The sequence below is a fragment of the Gambusia affinis genome, linkage group LG05 (assembly GCF_019740435.1).
Source record: "Gambusia affinis linkage group LG05, SWU_Gaff_1.0, whole genome shotgun sequence".
Lineage (NCBI taxonomy): Eukaryota > Metazoa > Chordata > Actinopteri > Cyprinodontiformes > Poeciliidae > Gambusia > Gambusia affinis.
Genome location: NC_057872.1, coordinates 2871615 through 2894190, shown reverse-complemented (window position 1 = coordinate 2894190; position 22576 = coordinate 2871615). Strand labels below are relative to the sequence as shown.

The 22576-nt window shown below is 39.6% G+C and overlaps 1 protein-coding gene across 1 annotated transcript; it reads left to right on the top strand.

The window, feature by feature from the left end:
• The first annotated feature begins 640 nt into the window (after positions 1-640).
• gask1a (golgi associated kinase 1A) lies at positions 641-21739 on the top strand. The gene is made up of 6 exons (XM_044117401.1): positions 641-1055; positions 11422-12441; positions 13758-14177; positions 17106-17228; positions 17915-18018; positions 19559-21739. The coding sequence occupies exons 1-6, from the start codon at positions 1053-1055 to the stop codon at positions 19761-19763; spliced, it is 1875 nt and encodes a 624-aa protein (XP_043973336.1). The 5' UTR covers positions 641-1052; the 3' UTR covers positions 19764-21739.
• Positions 21740-22576: the final 837 nt, after the last annotated feature.

The window sequence follows — 22576 nt, the reverse complement described above, 5'->3', positions numbered from 1 at the left end:
TGTTGATTGCGTGTAAAGTCAATCCCAGAGATCTTCTTTGTTATTTAAATTCTGAACTTATTCCGGTCAGATTGTGAACAAAATCCAACAACAGAGTTAATAATGACTCTACCACAGCAGTCAAAAACTTGAATGCCCTTCCGGGTTCAACGCCTGTCAACTACCTGTCACCTCTTAGCTGATATACTGGAGGCCACCACAGCCCCATCTAGTGATGAAATACTCATATTTGGCTCCTATACTGACCTTTTAATGTCGCCAAAAGCAGAACTGTGATTTCAAATCTTATATATCTTCTGCAACACTTAAAAAAATGTTGTTGCTGCATTTGGGGTCACTTATTTTAAAGTGTCAGGAATGTTGTGAAAGATTTTAACTGGAGTAAGAAACATAAGGTTTTTTTCTTATTTTCTTCCCTTTTTTTGGTACCAGAACCTAGCAGCTGAATTTTAACTTAAGAAACATTTAGAAAGTTTACCAACTGAGCAAACTAATAACTACAGAGACAGACACAGAGGAGATGATGTTCTGTTATTTTTCACTGCTGTCATTAATCATCACCGTCAGAAGCAGAAAGGCTCTGACTGATGAGAGCTGGTTGAGTTTTTCTCCTACTGCTCACCTGCTGGCTGCAGTGCTGCTGCTGTGGTTTGGGAGAAGCTTCAGGAGGCAGAGAGAGGGGCAGAGTGTGATCAGATTTCACTCCAAGCCGCGCTCCTCCTCACACACACACTCTGCCTTTTACTCTCAAATCCGGCTCTGAAGACGCTTTTCAGCACATTGATCCCCAGGGAGCAGAGAGCCGCGGCTCCTGTCTGTGACCTGTGGCTGCATGACGCTCTCTGCCGGAGCGCCTAGCAGACAGCAGAAGGTCAGCTGCTGTGATTATCCCGCCGCTTCCTGCTGGAAGGGCCGCTGCTCTGTTTCATCCTCAGAGGATCATCGGCCGGCCGCTTCACGGAGATCCGGGAATACCCTTCAGCTCCTGGGATGGGTCTGGGATAAGTCAGCTCTCTTCTGGAAAGGAATGCTTCCGATCAGTGACAGCAAACATGGTAAGACTCTTTATTTAGAGTCAACCTCTATCAGAATCTTTCCTACTGATTTAATGATTTGGGTTTAGTTTCAGAATAAAGTTACTCCTTCTCTGTCTCATCTATTCATGACTTGGAAATTCATAATTAAGAATTTCCAAGTGATATTTCAGACTGTAAAAATCAAAAAAGCTCAAAGTGAGCATTTTGATTTACAAATATATAATTTTAAAAGTTGCAATAACAATATGTGATGTAATTTCCTTTCTAATCTAAGTGCCTCAGTCATTTTATTTTACCAAGAGAGATTTTTATTTTTTTATTTTTGCCTAAATCATCTTGGAGAAAAAAAAAGAAAAAGAAAAAAAAAGACTTAACCCATTATTATAGGAAGGTGATGATCTAAAGTTATAAGTATAAATTTAAGTCATCATCATGAAATTTTAATTCACAATTATGTTTCAAAGCAATATTTCTTCTTGCGAAAGACATGATTATGCGACGTAACTTTGGACACTGAAAGGAGATTGAGTGTTTAACAGGCAATTTATGGTTACGGAAAACTGACAAGAGGAAATGAGAAGTGTCATTTTGTATTAGTGATTTTTCATTTCTCTGATTCATAACGAGCTCCTTACTTTCAGGACACAATGTATGACAAGCTGTTTTCCTATTTGGAGAATTGAATTTGAAGATTACTTAGACACGCTCATCCGCCTTCCTTGAATGAAAAAATTTAAGCGTGAAGTTGCCGGGCAACAGCATCGCGTCTAGAAAACCCCCCCAAAAAAAACAGGTTATTGCTAACAAATAGAGCCATGACCGGCTTGTTTTTTCCCCCAGAACTCTAGTCAGTCCCTGTGTGACACTTTCATTCTGCAAAGTTGTTTGCAAAGAGTTAAGTTTTGAATAGAGTTGGGTTTGCACACCTAAATAAAGTTTCATCCACATTTTAAGGAGTCTCTGAAGTTTCACATTTCAAATTGGTTCCATATGCAGAGCAGAGCCAGCCCTGAATGTTTTAAGTGCCACATGGAAACCAAGAGGGGAAACTCTCAGACTGTTCCTCTCTATTTTCCCCATTTTGGTTTTGTTGTTGTGGTAACAAAAACCCCATAACCAAGTAGAAAAAAATAAATCTCTCAGACCACAGTGGAAGACTCCAATTTTTTTATATATCTTTTTTTTTTTCTTTTTTTTACGACTTGTTTGGAATCTTTTTTTTTTTCTGTGACCTGTCAGAGCTCTGGTTGTGTGTGTTACACACCGGGGACTGCTGTGGATCGTGTTGTTAGAGGAGTTCACTGCTGTCTGTCAGTGAAAGACACAGTAAATTAGTGGGCAGCTACACTCATCTCACATCGACATACACCTCTATAACTCCTGAAACTAACAGGTGCAGTTTGTTTATAGCAGCGGCCGTCTCCGTCTCCCAGATGGGACCAAGCCTCAAGTCAGACACAGGCTAGAGCAGGGGTGGGCAATCCTGGTCTTCAAGGGCCAGTGTCCTGCAACTCTTAGATGTCTCCCTGGTCCAACACACTTGAATCCAACAGCTGAATCACCTCCTAAGTCAGTCAAGTTCTCCAGAGTCCTGCTAATGACCTCATTATTTGACTCAGGTGTGCTGAAGTAGAGACACATCTAAAAGTTGCAGGACACCGGCCCTCGGGGCCTGGAGTTGCCCACCCCTGAGCTAGAGTCAGTTCTAGCGCTCAGCTGTCAGAGCACATGTAGCTGCCCAGGAGATTAACTAGGATTTAAATGGGGGGAATTGGTCTTCTTTATATGGGAAACATCTAAATAGAAATAGAACTGATTATGTTAAGGCTGCACAAAGTTTCTGTAACTTTTTTGTGCTCACACACTCCCTAAAACATTTTCAAAAAATGAATCAAATCAGCAAATAGACGAAGGATTTAGCCAAAATACAGAAATGACAATAAATATCATACAGCAGCATAGCATATCATTGCTCCAATGAAAAACATGCCGCATCCTCCCTGCCAATGTCAAGTACTGTTCGGTAGAGGCAGTGTGATGCTGTGGGGTGGTCTCTCTCTCACTGGGACAGTAAAGCTTTTGAAGGGGAGATTCTGCAACCAGTCGTTACGTTTGTTCTCTCTTTGGTCACATAATAAAAAACTGGAGTTTGCTTGCGAACCGGTGGCCACCATGAGAAGGTGATGTACGAGGACATATTATTAGCCAAACACAAATGTCCTTACTTGTTACTTAATTCATAATTTCACAAAACAATATGCACTTGGATGTTCTTGCTAATATTATGACATGTTTTATTAGAAGCACAGAGAATGGAAAGCACAGCCAATAGAATAACAAAACTATTATAGCAATATATTTTTTTCTGTACTGAAAGCTTTCAATAATAATCACAGTATGGTTTATGATTTAAAATCTACTGCTAAGACAGCTTTTGGTTCAATAGAAAATTAAAGAATGAAATGACATAAGTAGAAAAGCGATGATAATAATAGCTAATGGGATTTACAAAAAAATGTCATTAGTTTAGCATTAGTTCCGTTAAAGCACCAGTACATGACTTTTATAAAACAGAAATATTTTTTTACGTATTTGTCAGAATTATCATTATGTTATGACAGTATAACCCGAGACAGCTACAGCTAGTTCTGCCATGAATGCTAAAGCTAGTTAGGATGGCCACTGATGACGACATACAACAGTTTTTCTGTTATAATCCCATTTTATAGGAGTCTAAATTTTCCAATGTTCACTGCTTTCATTGTCGGCCATGATTGTTCAGGTGAGTCACTGCAAAGGAGTTGGGAGGGAGGGAAAACGTGTGTGTGCGTCCAGGTGGGCGTGCGTGTGCACGAGTGTGTGTGTGAAAATGGTTTATCTGATTTTTTTTGGTTTGAATGCAAATCTTACAAATATTTCAGTTGGCATGGGTTAAATCAAAATACTGATTATTTTTGAGAATACTATTCTGACACATTTATAATGAATGTAATCCAGAACTCATGGTTTAGTGTGTGTCTATGCAGAAGGATCAGTTTTTGCCTTGTCAACAGACACTGGCTGGTAAAACAGGATTAAAAGGGGCCAGCAGAGACAGAAATTACAGATGCATTGCTAGAAGAAAATAAACAGTTTGATTAGTAAGAAGCTGGAAATGCAGCAGTGTTTATAGTCTGTCTTTTATAGGGTTGCGGTTAGAAACTTCTGCACTAATAGCTGTTTCCTTTATGGTGTCTGGCTGTTACTCCACCCCTTCAGTCTCATATCTCCAGAGTCAACAGAGAGTAGAACAGTGTAAATGTAGACGTGTTTGTTCATCACTCTGGAAAAAGAGCAAAACTCATAAAGCAGAAATAAAAAAATAACATTAAACTTGGGGTGGAAAATGTTTACATTTGACAGTTGTAGAAAATGCTGTTAAACCAATGGAGCTTGCTAATAATGAGCCATGAAGCTGCCTGTTAGTCATTCATTTACTAGTGGTTGTGCTGGAATTAGCAGAGAATTAACCTATCAAGCCAAGTCAAAGTTTTTTAAATATCATATTTTCAACAACCTTAGTTCCATCCATCCATCCATCCATCCATCCATCCATCCATCCATCCATCCATCCATCCATCCATCCATCCATCCATCCATCCATCCATCCATCCATCCATCCATCCATCCATCCATCCATCCATCCATCCATCCAATTTCCTGCAGCCTTGGGGTCAAGAGAGGTGCTGATGCCTATCTCCAGCTGTAAGCAGGGGAGAGGTGGGGTCACCTTGGACAGGTCACCAGTCCATCGCAGGGCAACACAGAAAGACAGAACACACAACAATGCACGCACACACACACACACACACACACACACACACACACACACACACACACACACACACACACACACACACACACACACACAGACATGTTGGACAGAAAAAGCTGAACGTTGGAAACAAGCTTCGATTGCCACATCCTAGATGTCTTAAATGCACAAAGACATCATGTGAGGTCTAGAAACCCCTAGGAGCAAACCAGAAGTGTCCACAGCTTCAGCCATGAAACCCAAACATTCATTCAAGGCACAACATGGAGCCATGAATGGTTTAGACTAAAACCTGCTCTGGATGACCAGTCTAAACACGACAAGCCAGATGACAGAAATTATACAGCAACACTAATCCTACACTAAGAAAAAAAAAGAAGAAAAATTCAATGTCTGCCTCAGATCAGTTCTGAGCCGAAACAGCAGCAGTTCCTCACCTGAAGTTTGTCCATGGTGAGGAGACTCTCTGAAAAGCACAAGTGGGAGTCGACTTTCCCGCCTTATTTAAACACGTTGCAACGTGATCGCATGCACAAGAACCCACCCTGCAGGTCCATGCTGTCTGAAACCACGGCAACCGTTTGGCAATAGATGTGATGTGGTATTACTTACAGAAAAAAAATTTAAGAAAAAATCCAGCAAGGCATGACAAAGTCCTCAAACAACAGAAAACGTTCATTGTTGTTTGATCAGAACAATAACAGATGGATGATGAAACATTCAGGCCTTTTACAATGAGAGAGAATTGACTTTCAGGAGCGTTAGATTATGTTATGATGTTATCCCTTCATCATTAACATATCTGGACTGCTGCCTTGATTATTATTATTGTTTTTTTATGCATCTTTGATAAATCCTTGAATCTCCTGTAGCAACTATTTCTCTCCATAAACCTTTACTATTCTTAAATTGTCATGACTTCCTGAAGGTGGAGTATCAGAAAAAGCAGGAGTTTTTAAAGAGAATGAGGCTCGAAAGAGATTTCAAGACGTTACATTGTGAAGTAAAATTTCTTTAAAGCAGAATGGAGTAAAGAACTCCTGACCCTGGAGAGAGCAGCCAAACGGAGAAGTCTTCAAGAAGAGGGAGGGGGGAAAGAGCTGAGCTCTGAAATATTAATCCTAAAACTGAATGTTTTATTTATAAAGTATCTATAGTAGGATGCATGTGAGTAACTACAACTAGTAGAGACAAATAAATAAGTTCATTATCTGTAACTTATATATATATAAATTATGTGCAAAGCTGTTCATTTTAACTGGACTTTTGTGTAATTTAATGTCTTACATTCACGAGTTCTATTCAGAGTTGGAATTAAAACACAAACTCTGATTCAATCAGAGCTGATCCATAGTGTGGGACAGACATTCTATTTTTCTTTTTTCTTTAAAGCACTGTTTTTATTTTGAAAGTGCCTTGAGGCAGCATTAGTTGTGAACTGGTGCTGTGTAGATAAACCAAACTGAAACCGTAATGAATTGATCGTCTGTTGATAATAATGTTTGCCAGTTGCCCCAAACTTACACCGGCTTTCCTTCGTAATATCAAATGCTTAAATGTGTCACGTGAGTTTTTCAGAGTACTTCCTGTTAACTCTTCTTCTGCTGTCAGTTCTGCTCAGCAGCACAAAGTGACTGCAACTTTGCCCCATAAAATAAATAAATAATAATAATAATAATTTGTCCCACCAACCAATGCTGTGTTCATTTATTTTGAATGCAGCACTTACTTTATAATCTCAGCCTTTGTTATTTTTTGACTGTTGCTTCCTTCTGCAAACATTCATTTTCATGCTGCACCTTCCTCTCAGGAGAATGGAATGTGAACTGGGAAACAGATTTGACCACATATGCAATCCAGTCGCAGGCAAAAGGAGAGGAGGATTCTTGTGCCAAAGAATAATTACATTCAGGCCTATGATCTGCTGTCTGGGCCTCACATCTTAACACAGAAAACACAATCAAAGAGCGCACTTTTCAGAGTTCTTTAAAACTGAAAATAATCCCATCTGTTAGTCAGACAGCAATGTGTTTGCAGTGCTGAGAGAATGTGGAGACGAGTTTTGAAGCTGCCTAGGACGTATAAGGAATATACGTCCTGTGGGCAGAGTAAAACACAAAATTATTTTAAATTGGCATGTAATTAACTGAAGCTAATTTAGAAAAAAGCAAATTGGAAAGAAAATACAGTACAGTGTTAATTGTAGTGTTATGGCTAGATTCAATGAGTCATATTTGCAGTTTTTGGATTTTGTTGTAACCTTTTTGAATGTATTCAGAATGTGTCCTTGAATACTTTCACAGTATTAGGCATCTGCCTTGTGTTTCAATAGAGGAAGAAGACCTGATGTCTTAGGAAAAAAATTCTCCAAGGCAAATTAATTACTAATTAAAATTAGATTACTACTCTGGAGTCACAGTATTTACAGCAGTATTAGACCATAGCTAAAGATCAGATGAAGCGTAAGTAACAGAAACCCAATAATACTTGAGACCTCTTCTAAAAATGTTTGTAGCTGATTATTAACACCAGATATACCTTAACATGCATTGATGTGCACAGTGAAAACTGTCTTGGCGTTACCGCTGAAGTTAACTGTCTTTCATACCTTCACTCTTTGGGTTCCAGCCAATCAGAGCGCTCCTTCATTGGCTGATTGGCAAACATCAGCCAATAGTAAGTCAAGTAGCATTCTGCCATATCTAAGCTGAGTTTTCCTTTGAATATTTTAGATGTACTTGATGAAAGAAATCAGCAAATAGACTGCTAATAATTTGGAGTTACATAGAAACCCTTGAAGAGGCCCTTGAAGACTTGGGTCAAATGTTTTTGGTTTCCTTCTACGACCTTTTCTCAGTAGTTTTCTTGAGTTCTGGTCCATTCCTCCTACCAAAACTGGGTCTGGTTGACTTTAACTTGCAGACTGATGTCTACAGACCAGTGGTCTCAAACATACTGAGGACAGTGACTTTGTCTTACCTGCTTCAACGGCATTTTCACAAGGTGTCTGGTCATTGTTCTGGGATCAATTTGCACATTTTAGACCAGAACCTGTTCATCTCTGGGACTTGTTACAAGCAAAGCAACTTTGGGGATTTCTTACACTAGCAAATTGCTAGTGTGGTACACAAACCAAATTGCTAATGTGGTACACCTGGTATGGCAATGCTAACAGCAATGCCATACCAGGCGTATTTGAGGATATGCTTTGTTTGTGGAATATTTCCAAAAGTTGTTAATGTTGCGTTCAGGGACAATGACAAAAACATGATCAAAGTGCTGAGTGACGCTAACCTCCCTAAGTTTATACTTATGAAAGTGTTACTGATGCAGTTAGGAAAAACAAATAAAATACATATACAAATAATAACATGTTGGTAAATATATATAGCTTAGTATTTTCAGACAGTCTTAGTAGGAGGATTATTGGTGTGATATTTGTAAAATAAATGAGCTTTTCACTATTAAGTGACATTAAGTGTGTCTTGTACCTAAATAAAACACAAAGCGTAACCCATCTGGGCGACGTGAGCAGCCATTTGATTCTGCAGCAAAACGCTGCTGACAGCAGAACAAGGCCGTGGACTGCTCACATTTCATTACACAGGAAGAACACCTCTGTGTTTGTACTTACAATGGAATCTACACAAGGTCTCTCAAAGGTATGGGTATATTCATTTACATTGCATTTTTTCTGGATTTATTCCTGGTGCAGCAGAAATATAGGGTGAACTTAGCAGTTCATGAATACAGTGGATCCCTTCCTGTTTGAGGTTCAGAAAAATTCCCAGGGAATTAAATTAGTTCTTGTAGAACAGAGGGAAAGTTTAGTGAGTTGGATTATGATAATGTAAACATCAGGAATGCATGTTCAAGTATTGTTGTCAAAACTGTTTTTTGGTGGGAATTTATTATATTGCTTATCATTTATAGCGAAAAATTTCTTATGATGTTAACAATTATGATCTATTGTTGTAATGATAAATTCTAATTAATGCTGTTTAAACCGACCAAAAACTGTTTTTGTCCATTTTTTTCAATGATGGTATCAATAAATATCAATAACATTGAAAATATGATTGAATCCACTTACTGTAGATTAGGGACTGGTGTCTTTTAGAAGCTCATTACAAAAGGGAACATTCTTCAAGAGCAGTGTTTGTGTTTCATGCGCTCTCAGCCATACAGATACCCTAAAAAAGTCATGAATAGTTCTCATCGGCATTTTATGGTTATCACAATAAAACCACAAAATATTGGCATAAAACTTTAGGGTAAAATTTTTATGCCGACTTAATCACTGGGTTGTGATAAAGTCAAGGTATGTGGGAAAGATCATCACCGTCTTTTATTCAACATAATCACTCAGTGCAGCAACCTAATTTCTCTTCTTCTCTCTGAATTGTCTCACTGAACGTTATCATTACCTTTTCTCTGCAAACTGAGTTTTCCTTCTTTCATCTCTTCCGGTTCCCTGTCCTCCCTCTGTTCCATCCTCTCCTGAGGCGAGCTGATTGGCTGGCTGGATGGCTGGATGGCTGGATGGCTGGCTGCAGCACCTGCTGCATGTCTCAACATATTGCTGCATACCATCCCTGCAGTCATTCATAGCAAAAAAAAAAAAAAAAAGGAAGAAAACGATAACAAGAAAATGAAAAGAAAAGGGCTGGGAGGTTGCAGCTTGTCAGAGCAGATGAGGTGGTTGGAGGAAGATGAGAAGTGTGGTTCTAATCCAAATATCCAGATATGTGAGAGCAGCCGGTGGGTGGAAGCTGCTGGTGCTGAGCTGCAGTCAGAACAAGAACAACAAAGAGGCACAAACACAGAGATAATATTTGATCCAGCAAAAAAAAAAAAAAAAAAAAAAAAAATGGGGGAAAAACTTATTGTTTTTACAGAAACCTGCATGGATAACATAACATCAATCTAACCAATTGAAGATAAAAGCAAATAAGATTGTTTTTTATATTATGGGAGGAGCTGCCTCGCTGCTTTTAAGTCAAGATTGTAGGAATGAATAATGTCATAATAAACATTTTAAGATTAAAACTACTCCCTGGCGGTTTTCTCCTCAGGTCATCAGCAGGCCGACAGAGAAGGAATGCAGCCAGACATTCTTAATAATACAGGGCAACAAAAAATGGCTGCAAAAGTCTGCTACAAATGAACATTCCACATGGGATCAAACATTATACTATCCTATGGAAAGACAGATTCCTTTGTCTATGACACACACATGCCTTTGTGGCTCTATGGGGCCATAAGTGTGTGTATCATAGGAGACACTGCTGCTGCACATAGAGCCTGTTTTTCTTTACATTCCAGGTGAAAAATAATGGGATCCTTTCACTAAAATCCCAGAGCTTGGTGAGAATCTGGGAATGTGGTTAACAGCTGTAAGGTTGGAAAGATTTCCCGAGGCCCTGAAACATTCCTGCCTCTGAACGAAGATGGCTGATTTACGGTGCCTGCAGAAATACCCACCGAATTCTCTCCCATCTGTGTTTGACAAACCAACACAAAGGAGTGAATGAATAAAAAGTGGAAGTTAAATTCCTGATCTTAATCCAACTGGGTATCTGACTGAGTCTTGACAATGGATGTCGATCGACTCTCCGTTCATTCTAACAGATTATATATTTTCTCTTGCACTTCATAGGTATGCTACATATTGTGTTGGTCTGTTGCATATCAATCTAAATGAAATAAAGTTATTTTCCAGCTAGAATTAAAGCCAGAGGTGCTGAAGGTTTGTGGGAATGTCTGCAGTTTAAGGCAATAAAAGTCATCTTGATTTGTGACGTTTTGTCGATTGGTTAAAAATCTTTATCTCTCCACCTTTCTTTTTACATCTCATGAAAAAGGAAGTTTATCTCAGTGTCTTCTTCAGAGATATTCATGTCATTTCCTTCAGTGGTTCTTGTTGCAGCGCCACCACAGGTGAATAGTGGGAATAGGTTTTTCAAAGGGTTGGGTTCATTTTATGCAGTGCAGTGAACCCCAGCAGCTGAAAATGAAACAAATGTTGCAATCCTGGTCTTCAATACAACCCAGTCTACCAGACTGGACTACCGGTGTGGAAATGCCTTAAGTTCTTTCAATGCAAATCCTTGATCTCCTGCAGCCTGTTTTTGCTCCGTTGCTGCCTTGTCACCTTCCTTCACCAACAGTGTCAGCGTGTTGGATGAAACCACCTGCAGTACCAAATGTTTGAGAAAGGAAAGGCAGCTATGAATTATGGGCCTGGCACATTCATGCTGGTCTCAGAAGGGCAGTCCATCTTTCCTGTCAATACCGGAAGCATTGGCTTCCTATTCTGCTGCTTGCAGCACACAAACACACACACATGGCTGCAGCTGCAGGAGAACACACAAGCACAAGCGCACACACACACTGCGGCCCTGCAACCAGAAGTTGAGCAGAGGGAACCTTCCAGATGCATAAACACTCTTTTCTGTTTAGAGAAAATTGCTAACTACAGGATTTATGATCCTAGTCCAGTATAATTATACTTCTGCTGTTCTCTAACTTGCAGTCCTCTTTCGTTTTGTGTATTTTTGATTTTCTCAGAACTGGAGAGTGTGGTCGAAACTCTGCTGTGGCCCAAGATGGATTGTTCTCTTCTCTCCTCTTCTCCTCCTCGTCCTCATGATCTTCGTGATGGCGGTCACTTTGCCCCTCCCTGTGCCGTCTGCTGATGTCAACCGGCGGCCATCCAAAGCTCTGAGTGCAGTGGGGAAGTTGAAACCCAGGGCAGTGGAGCACGCAGCCCTCAGCGGCTTCCAGCACCCTGCTCCTCACATCCACAGCAAGACCTGGAGAAGTAGCTCTAGAAAGGAGATGTCCACACACTCAGCACAACTAAAGCCTGTAGAGAACTCTGCAGGAGCTGTTAAAGTTAGGAGTCGTCCTGACGTTCATAACAAGAAGCAAAGCAGCCAAGACATGGCGGATGTATTCGCCCACTCTCAGCGTTCCGACTTTACAGGCAACAACATGGAGCTCCAGCGCAGAACTAAGCCGAGCAGACACACTGCTGTGGTGAAGCACACTCTGCACACACACACTCATCTCAAAGGAAATGTTTCCTCAGCAGACCACAAATCTTCCACAGCAGACACCAAGAAAAGCGTCCAAAAAGCTGCTCACAGACACACACATCAAGTCGCAGTCAGCCAGACGACTGACAGCCAGACCAGGGAGAAGCAAAACCAACGTCACAGAGCTTTGGAAAGACACAGAAAAGCTCCAAAGCACTCTGGGAAACCTGCCAGTGTGGGTAAGGAGGAAACGCCCTCTAGTGATCTGAGAGAGGATCGTCATTTGTCACTGGGTGACAGAGAGGAAATCGAAGCCACCGCTCAGCAGGGTGACAGGGACTGGTGTCAGGGCCTCACAGAGTTGGACTTTTCAGACGCTGACCAAAGGAAGATCAGGGTGGGTGGAGACCTGCAGCATGTGCACTGGCTCAGCAGGGACGACATAGAGAAGATGGAGCTCCTGGCTGGTGGGGAAGTTGTCAGTAAGACCAGGGTGCCAGCTCATGGACAAGTCCTCCAAGTGGCACTAGAACTGCCTGCACGTCACCAGGTATGTTCCTCCATCCCTTTGTGCTCCTAAAATGTTGAATAAATAAACATATGAGCTCAACAACAAGACATTTGTTGTTTTTAATCTATTAATATTAGGCTATTAAACCATCAGAGTGGAGAAAAGTTTTATTCTATTCATTTAGGTTTCCAGTGTTTCAGGAACTCCTGATCATTCATGGAACTTCTTTAGAAATGTCAACACTACGCTGATGTTAGCATTAGGAACATCTGTGCTGCTGCTACATGTTTAGCATGTAGATTCTATTTTAGGCTTGATTGGCTTCAATGATAGGCTAACTCCACTTAGCACAACTTGAACACAACAGTATTTTGTTTGTGTCCCATCAGATCGTTTTTTGAAGGAAGAATTAACAAACAGTGGACCAAGAGAAGTGGCTTCGTCCTCCATTACTTTCGTTTGAGGATGTTGCTCGTGCATCAGATTTATGGGTATACCAGAAACACCCAGATACAAAAGTTCCAGCTCGGGACTTTTACATGTAAAATTAATAAATCGATTAATTCTGTTATGTTTTTTGAATTGTTAAAATCTACGTAATTAATTCATTTACATGAACGCATTAGTCTCAGTCATAGTTTTTGTGCAGCTCTCTGAAGATCCTGCTACATTTCAGTAAGGTTTGGGCCTGGGCTTTGACTGGACCATTGCAATTTTTGCACTTTTGACTGATGGATCTGAAGTTTTTGGCCATTTTCAGCTGTCCTGAAATGATTGGCAGCTTCTGTAAGGTCATGCTGATGTCTTCCCATCTTGGCATTGTGTAAGCTCAGTCCTGCATGCTGCAGAGCAGCAAACAGCTGTTTTAAAAAAACTTGCTCACATTCCAGCTTTGGTCAAGATGAAGACACAGGAGGAGACCCAAAACGTTTAATCATTATAAACAAATGAGAAACTACTGAATGAGACGCAAATACTGCAGAGTGAGGTGAAGAGGGCTCAGCCTGGTAACAACACTGGCTGTAATTGGCTATTTATGATAGGAAGGATAAATGGTGATTGGCTAATTGACAACCAAGCAGCAGATGCTTCAAAAAACAAATAACAAAAAAACACCCAACAGGTAGTAAAATTGTCTTTCCTATCATAGATGCAAGCAGGAAGTGTTTGGTGCTAAACAATGATTCCCGTTTTGTTTGTGTTTTCTTTAATATGTGGAATCTGTTCTGTGTTTCTGACCAGATTATTTCGTTGATCTGGTCAGATCTGGTCTTTATGTCCAGACTGTGACTGTATTTGCTTTAAATCGCAATAAAAACGAAACTGTAAAATCTGAATGTGATTATCTGTCCCAGAACATCCCAGCGCTGAGGGATTCACAGCAGCATGGAACCGGGCACAGCGGCCGCTGCCAGCGGGGGCTGTGCTCCCTGGTCAAGCGCCCTGACGACTGGTTTGAGGTGTTTGCTTTCCACCTGGACAGAGTCCTGGGACTCAACCGAAGTCTGCCGGCAGTTCTCAGAACTTTCCGCGATCACATTCTGCCCTACAGATTCACTGATGGTGAGCCGAGGCCGGCGGTTTGGTGGGACCCAGACATTCAGCATCTGGATGATAAGGACAGCGACCAGAACTCAGTGCCTCTCAGCTGGGTCCAGTACCAGAAGCTGCTGCGAGCCCAGTGTGGGAACCAAACAGGCCTGAGCTCAGAGCCATGTGTGGGGGTTCTGCATGCCGAGTGGGGAAGACTGGCTCTGTTTGACTTCTTATTACAGGTAAGAGAAAATGTCTCCGTTTTCTTCTTTTGACTTATTATGAAGTAGTATTCAAACCTGTTCACTGTGTACACATTCGATCCTGCTGAAACTTTTGACCTTCATGCATTTTATTGGGAGTTTCTATGGCATTCCTGAAAAGGAAACTAAATACTTACTCTTGAAGCTGTGGTAATCCTTTGTGTACTAGAATAAACATTAAGGGGTGAAAAAGAAAATGTGTGTGGTTCATCTGAATAGCATTTAAGGCATTTATTGTCATTTTTACAATGTTTTCTTTACAGTTTTGTTTTAGCCTGTATCTCTCTAGAGTGATGTGCATTTCTATGTCCCAAATGAAGAATGAAAGGCAGAAATAGATGCAGAAAGATCATAAAGCAAAGATTTACATGCTAATTTATCCAGTTATAACAGAAACCTGAGGTCTTTCAAAATCCAAAAAGGATTTTTTATCCTCAATCCAGCTAAATGAAAGTCATTCAAAGCCACAAATGTGGCACAACCTTTTACATCCATCCATCCATTTTCTTACACCCTTGGCTCTAGTGGGATAGGGACGGGTGCTGGTGCCTGTCTCCAGCGAATGTTTCAGGCGAGAGACAGGTTACACCACGGAGAGGTCGCCAGTCTGTCGCAGGACGACCTTTTACAAAACATACATATCAAACAAAGTAATATTGATATCATTTTTGAAGAACCGCTTTTTTATTTCTATTTGTGGGTTATAAAACAAAGACAAAAAAATAAACATTGTGAAAAAAAAGAATAAATATATTTTCTTCTGTGAAAATTATGTAAAAAAAAATTGTAATTAAAAGTTCACATGTTTTCCAACCTAAAGACAAAAAAAAAAAAGATCTACAAAGACGTTTTATTGTAGAGATTCAGTGTAGTTATTGGACGTCATCACACACTGAGAATCTATTTTGTTTCTGCCCCGGTTCCTTGCAGGTACAGTAAATGATTTTCTGTCTCGGTGTGTTTTGAACGTATTGCTCTGCTCGCTCTCACATGTCTGAAACAGGATGGAGCCTCTGATTTCACAGCCTGCAGCAGTAATTTAGAGCTGCTTTGTTCTGAGATGGAGTCTGTATGTGTGTGTGACTGAATATGAATAACCCATGAGGCAGATTCTCCCTCTTGCTGCCAGTAGTCGATCCCTGTAACATGGCCAACCTCTAATAGCCTCAGATTGAGCTGAACACTTGTTCCTACCTGCTGCCTCCACACGTCCTGTGGCTCCAGGAGCAGAGCTGCAAACACCAGATGGTTTGGGGAGGTGTGGATGGGTCTGGGTTTAGCTGTAGGGAATTATGGTTCCAAGCAGACCGGAGACCACTTCAAAAGCAGAAAATGGACTCTAGCGCATGGCATTCTGGGTAAATACAACCAAAACAAACATGTAGGTCTAGCACTAGAAGGGGAAATTGGTCAAGGCCATTCGACAAAGACAAAGAGAAATAATACACCCTTACTCTGTAGTCTTTTCTGCAGATTTCTGAGTAAAATGTCTATGTTAATGGGTCATTTCCCCTCAGTTCATGCCTCAGCTGCTCTGCATTTTGCTGATTGTTCCCATCTGGTTCTCATGGCTCTTTTACATCCCCAGCCGATAAGATGTCTGTCAGTTTCCTCATCAGGTTCTTGCCAAGTGAGTTCTCTGGTGCCCAACCTGCATCAGCACTATGACTATGGTATAATACACCACTTCCTGTTTTCTTGTTGTACATGCTGATGTTCTCTCAACTTGATCTAGTAGCTCCATGGTGAGAAATGTGGGTTTGTTTTTATTGATCTGTACTTCACTTTGAGCTGCTTATAGTATGAAGGGAGCTTGATTGATTGATTGATTGATTGATTGATTGATTGATTGATTGATTGATTGATTGATTGATTGATTGATTGATTGATTGATTGATTGATTGATTGATTGATTGATTGATTGATTGATTGATTGATTGGCTGGCTGGCATTAGAAATCACCCTAGATTTGTGGATCTGATGGGTCCAACAGGGCCCCAGCCCAACCTGTTGCTAATTCCTTTGTAAAACAGAAGCACCAAAAATGAATAAAGTAATAAGAATTCCTAGTCCACATTCAGTCATTGAATGCACCACTGCATCCAAACAACATAAAACATTACAATAAAAAGCTTAAAATGTTGAAAACTATAAAATCCCATTATCATAAAATAAAATGTCAACAGTGCTGATTATTAGTAAATAAACCATAAATTACATTATTGGGAGACTCTTCCACTGCAGCGTCTTTGAATATTTGAATGTTGTTCAGAACCATGGACAGCAGCATCCCAGAAATCAAGTTCAAATTAGATTGAAAGAGAGCTGCTGTTCACTCTTGGTAGTAAGTCCTAAAATGTAAAGTATATGTTGTTTATTACTTAAAATCTACATTAATGTAGAACCTACAGTTTTCTTCTGTCTATATTGGCAAATTCAGAAATTTCAGAAATGGACTTTTAAAATAGTAAATAATGAAGGAAGAAAGAAAAGTTTGTTGACTTGCCAATGTTTTCCCCAGGTTCAGGATCTTCTTGTTTTGATGTCACTACTGCCACCTTCTGGTGTGGCATAATTATTACAATTATCTTCATTGGAATCCATTCTGCAGAATTCCCTCCCAATCCTCCCCCAAGAAACGAATAAAACAAATTCACTAGTTTAAATTATTAGGACTTAAGTTTCACACTGTTTTAAGAGCACGTTTAACGTTTAGTGTCAGTAAAACCCAGAGTCATTTGTGTGGTAACATCATTGCTGTTAATTCAAGCTGAGGTGAACCATGAGCTGCAGATCAGACAGATCTCTGTTTTCTCACCATATGTGATTCACATTGCCTGTATTTTTTAAGTCTTATTTTATTCTTATTTTACATGTTTCTTGTGCTCCTTTTTTCTCTTTTTCCAGGTAAACGACCGTCTGGACAGGAACTGCTGTGGGTTTACACCCGATCCAGCAGAACTGTGTGTGGAGAACCGTCTGAACATCAAGTGTGGCAACAGCAAGGAGCTGCAGCTGGTTCACATCCTGGTGAGCAAAGCAATTATACGTCACAGTTTTAAAATCTAAGTCTTACGGAAACTGCTGTTTCAAACAGCTGTGTAAGTCTCAAAATTTTTCTTTTTCATGCTGTTGCCATGTCGTTATTATGTTAATAATGGGAATGCTGATATCTAATATGCTGAAATGGATTGAACCGGTTTCCTTCGTTCATTTTCCCTACATGGTGTTTTGATTTCGCTGCAGCATGGTGTTCATCTCTGCTGTTTTAATGTAATAGAATGATTATTATCATTACTGAACAAGTTGATAATAGGTTCAATTACCTTTTTTTTTCATTATGTAATAATCGTACAATAATCTTAATGCCAACGTTTGTGATCCAGGCCACTTTAACGCATGGCATGGTTTTTGTCCCGGTGAATAAGTGGAAACAAAGCACATCCAGACTGTCCACTACAAATTAAATGTTAGTTTACAGACTAAAATATTTAGCAGCAAACTAAATATCAGAAAATAAAATATCTGTCGTAGATGCTGATCCAGTAGATTCATTGGTAGACTTCTACCAGTACATTGCCATCAAAGCGATATTTAATATCTTCAGGATTCTTTTCTAAAAGACATTTTTAATCTCAGTTGGATTTTTCTGGTGAAATAATAGTAATAACACAGTGAACATTGTCATCTGTTTACCTGTGCGTCTGTTTGCTCAGGTGAGGAAGACGGATCCTTCCAGACTCGTGTTCATAGATAATGCTGGTAGACCAAAGCAATCCAGCAGCAACCTCAACTTCAGGCTGCTTGAGGGGATTGATGAGTGAGTGAACAGTGTGACTGCTGAACAAATGGAACACACACACACACACACACACACACACACACGTGGCCACATCTACGTTACAAAATAGGAGGAAGCACGTAAAACAACCTTTCCAGTCACCACTGCAAATATCAACACCACCAAATGTCCCACTGTAAAGTGTTGTTCAGCTATTTTAAAGTCTTTTACAAACTCACCTATTAAATTATTCAAAAATAGACTATTTTTTTAGTTTTAACATAAACTGGCATGCTGGTGTCATGAAGTGTTGAGGCAGATTAAAACAAAATATGCCAAATGCAAAATAAAGACTGATAATGAAATCAGCTGGTGTCAGTAACTGGATATGACTGAGATCTGGCATATGGAGATATTTAAGCAGAAGAGCTGATTAATGAACAGGTGCAGGGTTTCCCCCAGTGTATTATAGGCCATGCTTTATTGGCCCCACCGCCAGGCTAAGCCTTTCTTGTTTATGTTTTTAAGAAAATAAAATTAAAATTAAAAAAATTGCTATCTTTTTTTTAAGCCTGATTGCAAGGTCTCTGTTGCGCTGAGCGTTTCACTGGTATAACAGGTTTATTCCTAAACGTTTTGTTTATAGGAGATAGGTTTATTGTTTATGCATTTAAAGCCGGACCAATCACACCGCTGGCGCCTCTCGTTGCCTCGCGCACTGCAGCAGCTGGATGACCTCGGGGTTTAGCAAGTTTTCTGGGGGAAACCCTGCAGGTGGTTATTTTCCAAAAAAGCAGAGATCATTTATTTCAGGAAAACTTGGCTTTTAAGGGGTTAAAATTAAGGAAAACCAAAGATTAAAGTTAACATTGGCATTCCTAAAAAAAAAAAAAAGAAAAATACATGTTGATTCATAATTTTGCTTTGGAAATTTTAAAAGAGTATTTTTGTTTGTAAAGGATCCAGGTGGAACCAAACACCAAAAATTATCCCTGAATAAAAAAACACAACCTTTTCTTTTTTTAACAGATGTAACATTGAATTCATTTTATTTTTGTATTGTAATTTTAATACCTGAAGTATCATCACCTCCTGTTAAGCTTTTTTCTAAAAGGTTTTTATACAATTAGCAACAGTGATAAGTTTAATAGACAGAATAATTAGTGATGTTAAACGGTCCAGTTCTATAACCTCCCAGTTATAGAACTGGGAGGTTCTATAAGTTTATAGTTTAGATATAATTATTGGTCCGTTGGTTTCTAGTTCTAAAGAATAAGTCATGCTTTGGTAGTTCTATTGTCCTCTACTCAAAAACTCAATAAACAAGTTATTAAATGGTCTCAAATATATTTATATTCCTTAACCTCTAGAACCTGACGGACCCACCGGTGGTTCTAGAGGTTAATGATAAATACAACAAAATGAATGAGAAGTTCTTAGTGAAAACCTAAAAGTAATTTGGGCACAAATAGAAACTCTTCTATGTGACTTCTTCTGTGTGAGGAAGTTGCATTAGCCCTACCAGAGGGCTGCAGCAGGTAGGGCTGCAGCCCTCATGTCGTCTGTCGTCTCTGCCCAGGTTTCCAGAGAAAGCCGTGTCGGTGCTCCGCTCTGGCTGCCTGGAACATCTGCTGCTGCGCTCCCTCTACTCAGACAAGGAGTTCTGGGAAAGTCGTGGCGGGTACACGGCTCTCAGGCCTCTGGTCCGGCTGGTGGAGGAGAGGGGGCACTACATCCTCCAGCACATCAGAGACAAGAGGATACGTCTCAGGAGGGACCTGTGACTCGGCTGGACCGAGCAAACTGGAATAGGAAGTTGAACTCATGTCTGTGAATATGACAGCATTTTCTCAATGTGACCAAAGGTTGACGACTGTGGAGAAAAACAGACCAAATTCAGTTTGGCTTTAAGTCAGTTTATTTAACTAGCACCAATATAAACACATCATTTCACAAAAAAAGTCGACTAAATTCAATTATGCGTTTCATTTCATCCTAATTATCAAACAGTGCAGTCCAATTCAGTTTTATTATTCAAATTCGTCCAAAAGGTTTTCAATCTAAAGAAATCCAGTGGATTGCTTCGAGTCACTCACTTTGCTTCCAATTGTCAGAAAAACCACAATTTAGCCATTACTGTGTTTCCATTAAATAAAAACTCAGTTAAAATCACACATGAATAATTTTGTTCATGTGATAAATCATTAACAAACATGTAGCGTCTTCTTCGTTGAGCCAGTGGCAAAATCCGGTTGTTGATCATGTGACTCGTGTGATGCAAAAAAAGTGTTTCAATTGCAGTTTTGCCAGTTAAGCCAATTCTGATACGACCAAAAAGAACAAACGGCTCATCCTAGCATCAAAACTTCCAAAAGACAAGAGTTTTTTCAAAATCAGTGTGTTTCTATTTATCAGATTTATTTCAAATTGTCAAATTGCACAATTTTATGGTTAGTAGATAGAAATACAGCTATATTTCCATTTAACATTTGGAAAATAATTTCACTTGGTGGAAACATGCCAATTTTGGAAAAAAAAAACATGTTTGATAAAAACCTTTTGTATTGAAATTATTGTGTTTTGCAAAACTGCATGAGAAACAGTTTTTCCACATCACACATGTCACAGCCAGATCCAGATGTTGCCACTGGTGCAAACCATGAAGGAGACAACAACAGGAAGACGCTGGCTGCATGTTTTTAATGACGTATCGTGTCAACAAACATATTTACGTGTGATTTCATTTACGTTACTTATTCAATAAAAACATTGCAATTTCAAAATTACGGGGGGGGAGGGGGTTATATCAGACACAGACAGAATCTGCAGACACAATAAGAAAGAAACAGATGAGTTGATCCAGGTGTGTTTTTCATGTTTAAGAAAAGTAAAAAGGCAATGACAATAGTAGCTCCTTTAGTGGCTTCATCAAGGAGAGGAAAGCATTTTACAGATAAGCTCTTAAAGCCTTTAGAGGCCATGTGACAAAAGCTCTCTCCGAGAGAGACAGGCTTTAACAACAATAACAGAGTTTGTTTAGGCAGTAGCTCCTTTGGTAGCTTTTTTTGTAGAAGACAGACAAGGTCAACCTCTGAAAGGCAGGGTCAAGAGCAACATCTATAGGAGAAGGTGAAGTTATTGGCAGTAGCTCAGCCGATGTGGCACAGCTAAGCAGATCAGACCAGATGTAGCTTCTACAAAAAGAGAACATAAAGTTGAAATAACAGTAAAAATTAACAAGGACCCATTACATCCTGTTTAAAGATATCACCGTATCACCGCATGTATTTATCTATTTATTGTGTTGTGCTAGAGGCAGTCCGTCTGGCTTGGATGCCTGTTTTTATGAGATAAGCTTTTAATCAAAGGATTAAAAATGGCTGTCAGAAAATTGCTTCTGGACCAAATCCCAGCAGCTTTGGGATGAAGATGGACCCAAATGTGAACATTTTTTATTTTTTATTTTTTTACATTTTCTTTTTTTCTGCTTTGTGTCAAAATGCACAGCAGTGCACAAAGCCATAATTGAAAAATAATAAACAAATAAATAAATAAGCGACTGGCTAAAAATGGAGTTGTGTAAGAGAGTGAATGAAGCAGAGGCATTTTTGTCATAATTACACTTTTCTAAAGATGAACTGTCACACTGCTTTTTAAAAAAATATTAGGCGCTAGTGAAAAGTCCAGATTTATTTTATTTTTTTAACTCAGATTAAAAGTTTATTCTCCAGTTTATGGCTTAGTGATATTTTCTGTGTCTTCTCTGAATAAATGCTCTGAATGAGATCTAGTAAAACATGTCCTCCTTTCTTTATCCCCTGTTGATACACTTTACTCTAATATTTTGGCTCCTTTTTGAAATTGTGCAACAACTCTTAGTTAATGGCTGCTGCTGGCAATACGTATTACATTTGGCTCATTAAAGCCCATCCGGATGATGTCATCGCTGCATTCATACGGCCTTTGTGCTGTGAGGTTCTTGTGAGCACAGAGAGAAAAATAGAAACAGAAACAGGATGTGAAGTAGAACTAAAGCCTGATGGGACTTGATGTCATTTTACTATTTGGTTGATTCTGACTGACGTACTTGAGACACTAAGGATCAAAATCTTAGTGCCTTTCTAGGATTACAACACAGTTACTTCATCCCAAGGACTAAACAGAGCAACACAGGGTAAATGGTGTGGTGTATGCAGCTCTGGGTCAGAACAGTCAGCTGTCGGTTCAGGACTCAGCAGTTCAGCTACGTCTCAAGGACAAGGAGTTCATGACAGTAGAGTCTCCATGTTGTCTGAAAGAGGAGTGAATGAAGCCATCTTCATTGCATATGAACACCCGACATTTAACAAATCAGGCAGCTTCACCAATTTATTTCTTTACTTAAATTCAATTCCGTTTATTTTTGTCGTGCCGGTTTGGTTCACCACATACATCATCACAAGGGACTGTACAGAAAAAGGCAATTCAATCCGTTCAGAAAAAGTGTTTGCCCCGTTCTTCACTTCCTTTTTTTTTTTTTTTTTTTGCATGTCTGTCACGCTTCAGTGTTTTAAAACATCAAACCAATTTAAATATTAGTTAAAGATAATGAAAGGAC